Below are 15,187 nucleotides of genomic sequence, written 5' to 3'. Positions count from 1 at the left end.
CCAATTCCCGGCGGAGAGAGCATCTACGCGGCTACGGGAATCCGTTGCTAGCGTCGGATTGGGCGGAGCTACGCCGAGCGAGGCCGGCGACGAGCGGGTGCTACGGAGCTCGGGCGGCGATGCCGGCGAGCACACGGCGAGCGACGGCAACGGTCGGGGCGGCGCCGGCTAGCTACGGGGAGGCTACTCGTGCTACCACCGAAAACTGAGGAGAGATGGAGCGAGGAGGAAGAACGGAGGGAGGCACTACCGAGATGAGGAGGGGCGCTGTGACGAGAGGCCGACGGCGCGGGAGTAATCTCTCCGGCCTCGGGCCGGGGAAGAGGAGGAAGACGAGCGCCCGGAGTCCCCTTCCGCGTCCACGAACGCACCGGCTCTCCCGGCGCTTGGCGATGAACGGCGGAGGCGAGACATAGCTCGGAAGACGGCGGCAACAATGGCGATGGGAGGAGAAGAGAGGGAGGGCGCCAGGGCTTTAAGGGCGGCAATGTCGGTTTGGAACCGACTTGGGCGGTCAAGGCGCGAGCTGGCACTTGGCGCTCGCGTCCAATCGACGACAGGGCGGAGGGAGGATGACGCCGGCGGGAGGAAAAGGGGAAAAGGAGGGAGAGAAAGGGGGCTCGCCCCTTTCTTCTTTGGGAAAAAAGAGGAGGGGAGCGGGGACGTCGCGGCAGAGGGAGGAGGGCTCTGCCTCCGTCGCTTGGCGGCTTGCGCGCGGAGTGGCGGGGCCGAGGCGATGACGATGGCGATGACGGCGGGGCGGTGTGGAGCGGTGCGGCGGCACGGGCGACAGGCGCGGGCAGGCGCTGACGACGGCGGCGACCAGGCGGTCGGCCACCACGGCACGCGCGCGCGGCTTGCAACGGGATGCGCGGCAGATGGAGTGGCGCGGCTCGGGCACGCGCGCTGGCGGCGGGGCCGAGCGGCTGCAGGCGCGGCAGGGCAGCGGGGCCGGGCGGCGCAGACGCGACGCGGGCGACGACCACGCGGGCGCGCGCGCGCGAACGACGCGCGGGGAGCGGCAGCGAGGGAGCGAAGAGGAGGGCTCGGCTCGGCGCGGGCGGCTCACGCACACGCGCGCGAGCAGAGCGGAGAGGGAGGGGCGCTCGGCGCGGGCAGCTCACGCGCACGCGCGCGTAGCGCGCGGGTGGAGCGGAGGGGGGAGAGGGAGAGAGGGAGAGGGAGAGCGGGAGCGCGCCGGGGGAGGGGAGGGGGAGATGGGCCGAGAGAAATTCGGCCCATCGACCCCGGGGAGGAAAAATAGACTTTTGCGGAGGAATTTGATTTGGAAGGATTGGATTCGGAATTGAACTCGACGATAGATCGGGGATTTGAGATCTGAGATGGCACAGACACTAGACAACAGCAAAGAAACAAATTTCGCAATTAGGGTTTTTAAGAGATAATTTTCCCGCTAGGCGCCACGACGGAACGGGCGCTACAGTCCTGCCGAGATTTAGTCAACTACTATTAGGTATGTGGTATCCATAACCCTGACAGGGTGGTTATCTCCAAATCGATTTAAATCGGCCTAAAGGCTGCTTTTGATCTCTAAATTAGCTTCTCTAGCTTGTTTAATCTTCAAAACCCATCTTAGGTTAGAGTTTTCTATATCGAGATGGTTGACGACTCCGTTAACACCATAAATCTTTAGGTGAGTCCGTGTTAGTCAGAAATAAACGCCAACACTTATGTTTAAAAATCAACAACGTCATATAACTTAAAAATGGAGGGATAGTTACTACTAGTGACGAGTCTAGTTACACCAATGAACACATGTATAAGTACAACCACTGATGTTCTAACTTCTAAGAGTATGAGAATATGTATGTTTAAAATATCTACGTCTACATCAGCAAACAATTTCACGATAATAATCTCATATGGGTAGGCCTTCTTGGGAAGGCGTTTTTAAATCATTTTCAATAAAGTACTTCATAGTCTAAGATATTTTATAATATGTCTTTTTCATTTGCGTAATGAAAACACGCCAACCAGAAGTTGCTTGCTGTACTTTTAAAAATGTCTATACAATATTATAGAGATAGAAAAACGCTGGTTTATTGTAATGAAGAAAACATAGATATATAAAATTGAGAGAAGGTAGTACTCTAGAATTGCATTTTTGATATATAAAATTTGAATGTTACAATTGCATCTTTTTCAAATGTGTGTGGTGGTGTTGGGGAGGGATAGAGGGAGTAATACACGAATAATTAATAATTATGAATAAATGAATAGAACAACAACAAATAGTTTGTGGATAATTATATATGTGTGTGTTCTCAACTATTTAAAAGCTAATCTTAAAAAATAAAAGCAATGAAAAATTAAACTTTAAAATTAACTATAAAATTAGGATTAAGCTTGAAAGTTTAAATTTTAATTGTAACCGACAAGGCGACAAGCAAAGAATGGCAGACCCACATATGTATGTCTAAACTACAGGAATATGCCACACGAACCTAACTACGGTATTTGCTTACTACGCTTTACAAACCACAACCAACCCCCCCCCCCCCACCCCACCCCACCCAAAAAAAAAGTGTGAATTTCACTAGTTTTAAGCATGATTTAATGGGGGATGATCCCCTTACTCAGAATAATGTTTACATACGTGGGATGCTTATCTATGTCTAATTAACAATTTAACATTGGCGCCATGTTGTTCATCTCATAAACATGCTATTAAAGCACACCAGAGATAATCCAAACTAGGCTAACAGATAAAGATGACATGTCGATCGATCCTAGCCCCTCAACTAGATACTCCTATTAGAAAAGACAAATTTAACCGGCAAGAGGGCATCTGACAGGGGACAACACAGGTTAATTTGGTGGGTGCGTTATCTCCGGATCTCCCAAAACGCCAAAACAAACAAATTTATTAGTAGTGGTAGTTGATTTGTCCGCTTCCACATAAATCTATCTTAATTCGATCGATCCCCTGTACGATGTAGGTATCCACTTCGGGTGTGGCTAACGGACGGGTGACCGCTCGATCACCCCCTATCCCCCTATACGCTACTCTCTCTCTCTCTTTCTCCTCTTCTTCTTCTTTTTCTACTGCACCATAAATTTAAAAAAAATAAAAATAAAGTTAGAAAAAATATGTATATAAAATACTATATATAAAAAATATGTGAATTCAAATTTAAATTTGAAACGGATATGTAAACTTTTTACTTATAAACTTTGGTTCTATAAACTTTAGGTGTATAAACTTTAGATGTATAGAAATACTATATAAAAAAATATTTGAATTCAAGTTCAAATTTGAATCGTATATAATTCAAATTTAAATTTAAATCGGGTATATAAACTTTTGACTTATAAACTTTGGTTCTATAAACTTTAGGTGTATAAACTTTAAATGTATAGAAATACTATATATAAAGAATATTTGAATTCAAATTCAAATTTAAATCTGATATATAAACTTTTGACTTATAAACTTTGGGTCTCTAAACTTTAGGTGTATAAACTTTAGATGTGTAAACTTAAGGTGTACAAACTTTAGGTGCATAAATTTACTAAAATAGGAAAGTAATGCGGTGCCAAAAAAGGAAACCACGTGGAGGAGGGAGGATCGCGCCCTGATCGCCCAGCGCGCCCAGTAGGATTTTTGATCCACTTCAGCAAGTCGCAGATAGGAAGATTACGGAGAATTACGAACAAATTAATTACTACCAATTAGACGACGCTGACTCAAAATTTTTTTAGTACACAGTACAATACACGCACACTCACCCCTATGAATATATGCACGTAAACCCTCGCTACTCGAGAAGTGGGCTTTAGTCTCGGTTTGCAACCCTTTTACTCCCGGATTGCAAACCGGGATCCTGAATCCAGAACTAAAGATGTCCATCTTTAGTCCTGGTTAGGGTTACCAACCGGGAGTAAAAATATTAGCGCCATGTGACTGTCACCTTCTTTTCTTTTTCTTTTTTTAATTGTTTTTTCTACTTGAATATTGATTTCGCACCAAACACAACAACAAAATCATCCACACAAAAAAAAAACATCACAAAAATCATGCATGAATTGAAATCACAAATTCATCCGTAACTTCACATAAACATCTAAAATCATCTACAAATTTACATCTCAAAATCATCAACAAATTCACAAAAACATCTAAAAATCATTCACAAATTTACATCACAAAATCATCCCCAAAATTATCAAAAAAAATCATCAATCCCCTCCCATCCAGGCACGCCCACCACCGGCTGCCTCCCTAAGGCGGGCCCGCCGCTCGCCGCCTCCCTCCGGCGCGCCCGCCACCTACTGCTGCCCCCCACGCGCCCCCGGGCGTCTACCATTGACTGCGCCGACGAAGAGAAGATAGTAAGAAAGAAGATAAGGAAAGAAGAAAGAGAGGAGTGGATAAGAGAGGAGGAGGCGGAGTGGAGGAGTAGAAAGAAGTTAAAGAGGAGGCTGAGTGCGCACGATACGAGGAGATAAGGCGAGAGAGAGAGCGAGAGAGGGGGATGACGGGGGAATTAGTGATATTTACTCCCAGTTGGTATCATCAACCGGGATAAAGATCTATCTTTACTCCTAGTTGGATTAAAGCTCATTAGGGGCCTAGCAAGTATTGAACCGGTTACTCCTGGTTGGTATGATCAACCGTCTATCTTTACTCCCGGTTGGTAACATCAACTAGAATTAAAGCTCATTAGGGGCTCATTAGGGCAAGTTTTATAGTGGAGGTGGATGCCACATCTAATTTAGATCATGTCATCTTCTCATTAATTAAGAGGCAACACATACAATATATCACATCTAATACACAAACCCCAATATTAGTCCACTCTCACATCATCTTGCACTTTTCTTGGAGATTGTGTAGAGGTTGCCCCTTGCATGAGGGGTGGCTCATTCTCTCTCTCCTAACTTCTCTCCTCCACCTCATCATCTAATCTTATGTGGCAAATTTAGAGACAATGTGTAGAGGCTCATAGTACTTGCCCTTAGGGGCCTAGCAATTATTGAACCATCTTTACCCATAGGCTTTAAAACCGGGAGTAAAGATATTTTTACTCCCGGTTCCTACTCGAACCGGGACATTGTGATTTTTGCCTGACCCAGCAAAGAAACCGGGAGTGAAGATATTTTTACTCCCGGTTCCTACTCGAACCGGGACTATTGTGATTTTTGCCTGACCCAGCAAAGAAACCGGGAGTGAAGATATTTTTACTCCCGGTTCGACTATTCGAACCGGGACTATTGTGATTTTTGCCTGACCCAGCAAAGATCACTTCTCTAGTAGTGCCTGCTCCTATGAGGATCTTCGAAGATTAGGCTGGTAAATCCTTGAGATTGACGAAGTCACCACAGGCGCTTGCCTGAACCAGCAAAGATCACTTCTCTAGTAGTGCATGCTTCTATGAGCATCTTCAAAGATTGGGCTGGCAAATCCTTAAGATTGACAAAGTCACCACAGACATCTCGCTACTGACAGCACTGTGCCGTTAAATCCTGGAAAGTTCACTCTCATGGGGAGTCGAACTCAGGACCTAAAGTACTATTAAGGTTCTTATAACTAGTAGACTATATGTTTTTGGCGTGTATATATATATATATATATATATATATATATATATATATATATATATATATATATATATATATATATATATATATATAATATGTGCGTTCACAACTCACAACTTTTTTTGAAAAATAATAAAAGTTTTTTGAACGAAATATTTAGAAAAATACGTGCTGAGAACGCACGTGCGCTAATTAAAATAGCAATCACCCCAAAGTCAAGTACGATTTGCTAGTTAACAAGAGGAATGCATATGGAGAATACAGATGGAAGCCGATAGTAAACTGTTAGTCCAAGCCAGTGATCTCTAGAAGGATGGCTCTAGATGAACAAAGTTTTGTGTTGCGGGCTGCATGCTAGCTAATTATTAAGCTAGTCTGTTCGGTTCTCCCATGACAATTTCCTCGACCCCCCTCGTTCTGTATATATGGCACGCATGCTATATATTGCCATAATCGATGCATGTGTTGCTTGGCTCTCCTTCAAATCCGGCCGCCCATATGTTCCATATCCATATGCACGTGGATCATATGCCACGTACGTATGGATAGACGACGACCCCGGCCGCGCGCGCGCATGCACACGCCTACGTCAACGCCTTGCACACACACCACACGTAGATCGATCGATTAATAAGTAGTAGGAGTACGTAGTAGTCAAAGTCGTGAGTCGTCTCTCGAACTCATCGCTAATAATGCACAATTTCCCGGTAGATCGATCGATCGAGGCAGATAGATCAGCCAAATATCAAGCGACGACAGGATCGCGATCGATCGACGACGACGGCACAAGACCACGAACGTACGTGCTCCGCTCCCCGGCCCCGCGCGCGCGCATGGCTCTGATTAGTCGATCGAGCGACGACAATAATGCAAGCTCGCCATGAGGTATCTAGACGCAGCGCGCGCGCGGCCAGCGGGCCAAGTAGATCGATCCCCTGGCCGGCCGGCGACGTACGGGCACGGCGCGACGGGAGGGGTGGTACGTCTTGGTCACAGTTGACGCGCGCGTCTCTAGCTATAGGCTGTAGTACATATCCAGATGGCCGCGCGCATGGTAGTCGCCACCGTCGCCTAGCTTGCGCGCGTACGTACGTTTTAGGCTTCTATCTAGATCCCATCCTATAATTTTTTTCCCCAGTTACATCGAACGTTTGAATATATATATATATAAAGTATTAAATATAGGTTAAAAAATAACTAATTGTACAGATTGCGACTATTTTGCGAGACGAATCTTTTGAGCCTATATGTTCCATGATTTGACAATGTGGTGCTGCAGTAAACATTTGCTAATGACGGTTTAATCAATTCGTCTCGTGGTTTACTAATAGATTCTGTAATTAGTTTTTTATTAGTGTCCGGGTGCAACATCCTACGTAATATCAGACATGAAACGCCAAAACTTTACACCCCTGCATCCAAACACCCCCCCCCCCCTACTACTATACTGCAAGCACATGATGTTAGTACGCACATTGCTTGAGTTCGCACGCACGTTGTTGCATTGCTAGCTTATCTCGCGCGCGCGCCCCGCGGAGTAGGCCTTGCATGGCGTCACGGCGTACATGATTTTGATTGATTGGCATGAACCGCCCAGTGGCTGCTGTTGCGCGAGCGCGACGGCGCGCGACGACGACGAGATATGATGTTGCTCGGTCGAACGGGTCTCTCGCAAGTTGCATGAGCATTTATGAGGGACGGTGGCGCCTTCTTTCCCAGTGGCACCAAGAAGCGCGAGCCCGGTGACCGGCTGATGACTGACTGACTGACTGCAATGCAATGCAATGCAATTCGCCAGAGTGTCATGCGATGACCGAATTTGGCAGGTCGTCTATTTTAGCTCATTAGCCGCGGCCAATAAAATTCAATTTTTACAACTTAATCATGGAGTTGATTTGAAGTTTTTCATTGTATTCTAAGCTTTTATATTGCCATTTAAACTGCCGATACAATTATATAAGTTTTTTTTTCTTCGCTCATTCTTCCATGGCTTATTAACCATAGCTTAAACGATAAGAAACAAGTCGATTTGTTAAAAATGAAGTATAGAATGGTAATATATTTCCATTTTCAAAATATATTCACATGTACCCGATACCACCATTCTATCTAGTAGCCTCCACATTTGCCGGTGACAGCAAGTAGGTCAAGGCTACGCATGTAGAGAGCACAACCACTCGGCCGGGAAATCTGGCTATTATATTTGTAGCGAGTCGCTGCTCCTACTTTCTTCTCTTGTCCCTCTCCGTCCCGACACCACTGCTCTTGCTCTTTGCTCCCTTACCCCTCTTTCGCTGACCGATGTCTTCCATGTACAATTTTGGCTACAAGGTGGCTAGGATTGGTGTCATCATTAGCCTCTTTGCCGGGCGATCTCTGGTGCTCCAAAGTGCCGGAGACTAGGGAACACGTGCCATTGCCACCCCAATATTAGATATAGCATGCCCGGACTCCCTATCGTAAGGGTTTATTGTCTCGGTGGTGGGTAGCACAATGACGATAATGACCGCGCTTCGACAACCATGACCGCAGTTGTGGCTTTGCAACAACAATGACAGTGGCAAAGGCTCAACGATCGTCGCCAAGCCTTTTTTTTTTTCCTTTTACTTTTTGGTTTTTGTTCTCTATGAGGGACATCACGGTCGATTGAGCAACCAGCAGTGATAGTCTTGACTAACGCTGCCTATTCCGGCCCCATTGGGTTTGTGTGCTAGTAATGCAAGTTATCTAAATCCACGGTTGAACAAACTATGGAAATGATGGCATCATGCATGCCAACACTTACAGTAAATTAAAAGTTGTGATTTGTCCCTGTGAGAAGGAACTGAAATGGAATCAAACAAGGTTGCCTATTAAGGGATCATTCGGAACGACACACGATAGAAAAAAATACACATGATACATATATGCAAAACATATAATTGAAAAGCATTGGAATTTGGTGATATTGAGCATTCGGAATACATGAATATACAAAACGCAGGAATTAGCGTTCACTCTATGCCAGCCATTAACCAAAAAATGAGGTTGGAGTACGTAGATGTTTTGAATCCTAAGAAATTCCTATGTTTTCACATGGTTGTTACAGTATTCCTCCGAAATTCCTACACGGGATTCCAGCGAACTGAATGCATGAAAAGTGAAAAATTCAAAGGAATTGTCAATCCTAATTAAAAAAAATCATATGGAAGACCTATAAACCGAATGAGCCCTAATTAGTTGAAAAATGGCACAATGTCATGTTTGGCCGTTTTCTGGGACTGTGTTGACGAGAAAATCGAACCAAATTTCACTGTTAACAGACTGGGACCCTTAGAATAAGTCTGGACTTCTCTTCAACTCAGGAAGAAAATGTACAGTATTTCTTTTTGATTCCATGCTACCACCAAAACTAGGCTTTCCGTGGTCTAAGTTAGTACAGTACAAAGGACAAATAGTCGTGGCAAGCGCCAACTCGGCCTATATATGTCACTGAGCAAGTGAGCAGTGTGCACTGGTCCTTGCAAGAAGTACAAAACATTGTCGGTACCATGTAAAGTAGAGTACTACTGTACCATTGAAAGGTGGCTGGAAACATTTGTTTACTCTGTCATTGCAGATTAGCAACCAATCCCTTCAATTGGCTCCTAGTAATAAAGCAGTTGTATATTTGCATCACTTCCATGAGGGTATGGGCGACTAAGCTCTGTTACTTTCTAGTAATTTCCATGCATGCTAATGCTACGTGCTAGTATGTCTCGTGTGCTAGCAATGGTTTAATTCGACGGAATTAATAACACTGATGTTTCAGACCGAGATTCTTATCTGGATTCAGCTGAGCTCGGAGAGATGCCGATCAAAAGCCTTGAAAGTGGCATCCACGGTCAACGGTAATGTCTTCGATCTTCTTCTTCTTGTTCCCGAGTTTGATCCGATCGTTTCCTTGCAAATGAATGGCACGCATGCGTTGGCCGAGCAGGAGTGCAGTCTGTCACGGTGGCCGGCGAGGAGAGGAACCTGCTGCTGGTGATCGGCGACGGCGTGGTGGACGCCAGCAGGCTGACCAGGAGGCTCAGGAACCACGTCGGCTACGCCGAGATAGTGGAGCTCACCACGTCGTCGTCGACGGCCGTGCCGCCCGTCGACGTAGCCGCCGCCGCAGTCACCGAGGACGCCGTGCGGCCGCGGTACCACGGCCTCGTTGGGGGCGGCGGCGGCTTGCCATGGTTCGCGCGCGTCGGATGCCCCGTCACCGCCCACTCGGTGGTCGCCAGCCACGCCGCGCCGGCGGCGGCGCTGTGGCCGGGCGCCGGCGAGGTCGGCGGCAGCTGGGCGGCCTCGTACTCCGCTCATCCCAGCCCATGCTACCGCTCCTCGCCGTTGGCCGGCGGCTACACGTTGGACGTGGCGCGCAGCCACGCGGCGAACTACTCCCCGTTGATCGAGCGGCACGCCGGCCGCGGCGGCCATTACCCGGCGCATAGCTGCTGCTCCCGCCGCAAGCTTCTTCGCCGTAGCGTGCCAAGCTGCTGCACGATACAATAGTGGCAGCATATGCACGCTCGCTTGGTGATTCGTCCATAGTTGCAGACTTGCAGATCGAACGGTTAGGCTCCTATAGAATATATCCTACGCACCGGAAAATAATTATATGAGACCCTAGGTTTTATATGTAAGACCGGGGTCTAATAAGATTATTTTCTGTATGGCAGCATCGTTCTGGAAAAGTGTTTTCTCTCAAAATAAGTTTTTCCCGTTGCTATGAAAAAGGAAGAGCAAATTTATATTTTCCCTAAATCTTTTTTGTTGCTGGGAATATATTCCCTAAATCTTACCATCTCCAAGTATAATATTGTGCCCCCCAACTATATACGGAGAAGCACTATCCGTGTGTGTGGTGCTTTAAAATCGTGGGTGTATAATTCTATTTATCAGATTCAAATCGTGATACTAATAAAAGAACCATAAATACGAACACTCATATTAAGTCGAAAAATATAAATTAAGGCTGTGTTTACTTTCTGAAATTGTGAAGAAGTTTGAGGAAAGTTGGTAGTTTGGAAAAAAAAGTTAGAAGTTTATGAAAACAGAAATATCGGACGCCTACCCTATCGCTGCATCATACATACATATCTGTTTCTTTTCATGTTTTCCTCCTCTCTTTAAATATTTTTTCTTCTAAATTACTTATCCGATCTACGAACCGATCACACCGTTGTATTCGTTGCAATTAAATCTTTACAACAAGATATCATATGATTATATTATGTCAAAAGAAAAACATGTGTTTCAAACTGTTAAAATAAAATGTTTCATACGTGATAGTGATATGTTTCAATGTGCGTCTTTAGTGTGTTTCATAAAATTCCTAAAACTACCTGCTACTACTCTCTCTCCACCTCATCTATACACACATGCATACATGTATTTTAGCAAGCTTCAAAATGATTTTTCTCTTAAATTATTTATCCAATCCATGATCCGATCACACCATTGTATTCGTTTTAATGAAATCTTTACAACAAGATATCGCATGATTATATTTTGTTAAAAGAAAAACACATGTTTCAATCCGTTAATACTTGTTGTTTCATACGTGACAACGACATGTTACAACGTGTATCTTCACCATGTTTCATAAAATATTTAAATGTTTCAGTTGCTGATTTTTTTGTTTCACCCTATATAACTTAATGATTCACTTGTTGGTCAACTGCGACATTTGACCATCCGATTTTTTTGGGGCATCGGACGTCCGATGAGTAGCTTCCTCTGAGTTTATGTGTGTAGAAAAGTTTTGGATGTAATGTGATGTGATAGAAAGTTAGAAGTTTAGAAAAAGTTTGCTGTGAACTAAACAGAGCCTAAATAAGCAAGTTCTATCACATCTAACCAAACCGAATGTTTTAAGGCCAAGCTGACACCGAACCGTTGGACTGAATCATTATTATAGGCCAGTTCATATGTACAGATCATCCGAACTACAACAAAGATATACGTAACTAGTACTTCCTCTTCCTCTGTTTCATTCATTAATATATATATCACAAAAAATTCTAGAAAAATTCATACACAGGCCCTCGCGTGTACACACCATGTACACCAACTAAAAATTATCACAAAAAATTCTAGAAAAATTCATACATGTACTTTCAATAATATTACATCTACGTGCAAAGTCGCATCTTCAAATTCATTCTACATAGAGAATAAAAAAAATAAAATTCTGACAAAATTGCAACCTTAAAACTGTCAGATTTTTTTTTGTTACGGCTAAAATATAATGAATTTGACGTTAAGATTTTAACCCTAGGTGTAATACAATTGAAAGTATGTGTATGATTTTTTCTAAATTTTTTGGTGACATTTTTTAGTTGGCGTGCACCTGTATACACGTGAGGGCCTGTGTGCATAGGATATGTTGCCCCATATATATATATATATATATATATATATATATGGACAATACTAGAAAATCTTAGGTGGTGTTTGGATCTTGACTTTAGCCTCTATATTTAGACACTAATTTAGAGTATTAAATATAAACTACTTACAAAACTAATTACATAAATTAAAGCTAATTTAAGAGACAAATTTTTTAAACCTAATTAATCCATAATTTGAGAATGTTTACTGTAACATCACATAGGCTAATCATGAATTAATTAGGCTCAATAGATTCGTCTCGCAAATTAGTTCAAGATTATGGATGGATTTTATTGATAGTCTACGTTTAATATTTATAATTAGTGTCCAAACATCCGATGTGATAGGGACTTAAAAGTTTTAGTCCCATATAAACCATGTCTATAACCTGAAACGGAGATAGTATTATAGCTGGAGAAAAATGTACCTGCTACAGTAATCCTTTGTATTCGTTAGCGTCCGGTATACTGTAGCTACCATTAATGTTCGTTGTTGCTGTCCTTTTAGGCATGGAGAAAAAAGACAGTGGCCAACAGTTAAAGACGAAAAATGCAAACACATGAGCGCATCAAGAGGTACGTTAGTCTCCTCTAGTCGTCGATCGGATCACGCGCATCGACTTGCCGTGACGTAACACGTACTCTATCCGTCACAGAAAAAAAAAGTCTAACCTTAGCACGGATGAAACATTTCATAATATATATCAAGATTCGTTAAACTATTAAGTGTCTTATTCATGTTAAGGTTAATTTTATTTGGGACGGAGGGAATAGAATGTGCTGAGCAGTGATCACCCGATGCTCATCTCATATATGGATATCGATGTCTGACAGTGACAGTTCTCATATTCATCCATCTGGGAAAATATGAGGTGGAGGGAACCTGAAAACTAACGTTGGATAAAATGAACGTTTAAAATTCATTCATGTCATCACGAGTAAAAATTTTACTCGCTATAAAATTTTTTACTCATGAATAAATCCGTGAGTACAATTCTTACTCGTGTTGACGTGGACGAATCTTCAATGTCTTTTTTTTATCCAACGGAAGTTTCCAAGTTTGCACTATATATGTGATTTCTATCACATATTTTGCCCATATATGGCTCGGCTTATTGGTTTTAGATAGAAAGCGCAAAGGTTTGCAACAAGCACCATGCAACCATAGGTGTTTGAGATAGGGTGTGTTTAGTTCATGTCAAAATTAGAAGTTTGATTGAAATTGGAACGATGTGACGGAAAAGTTGAAAGTTTGTGTGTGTAGGAAAGTTTTGATGTGATGAAAAAGTTAAAAGTATGAAAATAAAAATTTGAAACTAAACTTGGCAAGCAGCCCATGTAAAACGAAAAATTAATTAGAAAATAATCAAAGGTTTTAATTATTTCAACTTAAAATAGTGGATCCAATTCATATTTTAGAACAACTTTTATATAAAAAATTTTCACACGAAACGTATCATACCTTTTAGCAGTTTATAAAACGTGCTAATGAAATCCAAGACGGAATATATGTGCATCGCCCGTTGTTCCTTCTTTTTCTTCTTTCCTTATATTTTATCTCCACATGTTCCATGTTTTTGTTTCTACGTCGGTTTCTGCTCCGTGATATATATCTGTTCATATGTTGAGGTCTGGCCACAAACGTTGTTTCTGCAATTCTGCTGGCAGTTTTGGTTTCTGTGGTTGTTCTGCTACCGAGTCCTCCAGTCCTACTATAGACGTCGTCGTCCTACTACTGGACCGATGACGTTGTCTATTCACCTAGGAGTATACAATAACCGGCACTACTAGTAAACTGTCACACAGGAGATTAAACTTATTCCATACTCCGTATATTATAACTCCGTATGATAAATGTCGTATCGAGTTAACACATAGTATACGGAGACAACAACTATACGCTACTACTCCTTCTATTTTATATTATAATCGTTTTAATTTTTTTTAATCAAATTTCTTTCTATTTAGTAAATTTATAATAAAAATCTAGTAATATCTATCACACCAAATTACGTATCATTGAATATATTTGATAGTATGTTTATATTGTGTTAAAAATACTGCTATATTTTTCCATAAACTTAATCAAACTTAAAAATATTTAACTAAGAAAAAGGTTAAAACGACTTGTAATATAAAAAAGGCAATTGTAAATTTACCATTGCTTTGAATCGTTATTGTAAAACTGCCACTAGAAAATTATAAAAATACTACTGAAACTGTCATTTAAGTGGCATCCTCGTAAAACTGAAAAAACCAGTGGCAAATTTACAAATACCGCAATATAAAACGGAGCGAGTATTCATCACTCATCAGTAGTGCCGCCATTTTGTTTTCCCGTTGTAAACGCGTTTAAAGTGATGACGCGCTCGTGACAGTGCATCGCTTACGCCAGCCGCAGACGTCCGGCCGGTTTGGTGTTGACCAGTGGACCGTGGCATATATACGATCAGTACCTCTCAAGTCTCAACTGCTCCGAGAGTCTTTCTAATCCAAGCTCGCACGGCGGACTATACCATGTACATACAGATGTCCCGTATTCTTTGGGATGCAGCAAGGACTATGACAGAATACTTTCTTTAGACATGGCTGAGCTTATTATTTTACACACAATTCTAATGCTACAGAAATCCATCTTCCAAAGATAGCCTTAAAATATGGCAAATGGTGGACAACGAATTTTGGTGTTGGGTCTCATCGATTGATCGATGGTCTGATGGAAAATGAGCCAAATGGATTGACTAGCCGTGAACGAGAGCAGGTATCTTGTCCCAGATGTGCTGCTCTGACAAGTGAGTAACGACTGAAACCCCCAGATTAGGAACTGTTTTCTTTCCCTAGTAGCAGCAGCATTGTCTTTCAGGTCAACATATAAATTTCCAACCCCGTGTGATTGTTTCTTGCGTTTCTGGCTATGCACCACTAGTCCACTAGTTCAATTAAGTGCACAATGCAGAAATTTTCTTCTTTGCTCTGCTTGGTGTGCCCTAGTCACTAGTCACTATAACTCACCATACCTTTTTTTTAAATATATATATATATATATATATATATATATATATATATATATATATATATATATATATATATATATATATATATATATATATATATATATATATATATATATATATATATATATATATATATATATATATATATATATATATTTCTTGCTTCTTGCTTTGAAGAAAATGGCGTACGTCACTTGCTTCAGTAGC

At 42.4% G+C, this 15,187-nt stretch overlaps 1 protein-coding gene across 2 annotated transcripts; it reads left to right on the top strand.

Moving 5' to 3' along the window:
• Positions 1 to 9,063: 9,063 nt before the first annotated feature.
• On the top strand, positions 9,064 to 10,338 carry LOC107280571 (uncharacterized). Of its 2 annotated transcripts, XM_015779085.3 has the most exons (3): positions 9,064 to 9,230; positions 9,353 to 9,431; positions 9,521 to 10,338. In XM_015779085.3, exons 1-3 carry the CDS (start codon positions 9,225 to 9,227, stop codon positions 10,084 to 10,086), a joined length of 651 nt encoding a protein of 216 aa, XP_015634571.1. In that variant the 5' UTR covers positions 9,064 to 9,224; the 3' UTR covers positions 10,087 to 10,338. The 2 variants fall into 2 exon arrangements, with proteins under 2 accessions (XP_015634571.1, XP_066165445.1); XM_066309348.1 differs by lacking the exon at positions 9,064 to 9,230 and having other exon boundaries at positions 9,243 to 9,431.
• Positions 10,339 to 15,187: the final 4,849 nt, after the last annotated feature.

This window comes from Oryza sativa, chromosome 4, assembly GCF_034140825.1.
Source record: "Oryza sativa Japonica Group chromosome 4, ASM3414082v1".
Lineage (NCBI taxonomy): Eukaryota > Viridiplantae > Streptophyta > Magnoliopsida > Poales > Poaceae > Oryza > Oryza sativa.
The sequence above is the reverse complement of the archived record's forward strand: the minus strand, read 5'-3'. Positions and strand labels throughout refer to the sequence as shown.

Coding starts and splice junctions, on each gene's coding strand:
- LOC107280571 (XM_066309348.1), top strand. CDS start 9,344: ATGTTTCAGACCGAGATTCTTATCTGGATTCAGCTGAGCTCGGAGAGA. Junction 9,432..9,520: donor AGTGGCATCCACGGTCAACG/GTAATGTCTTCG, acceptor TTGGCCGAGCAG/GAGTGCAGTCTGTCACGGTG.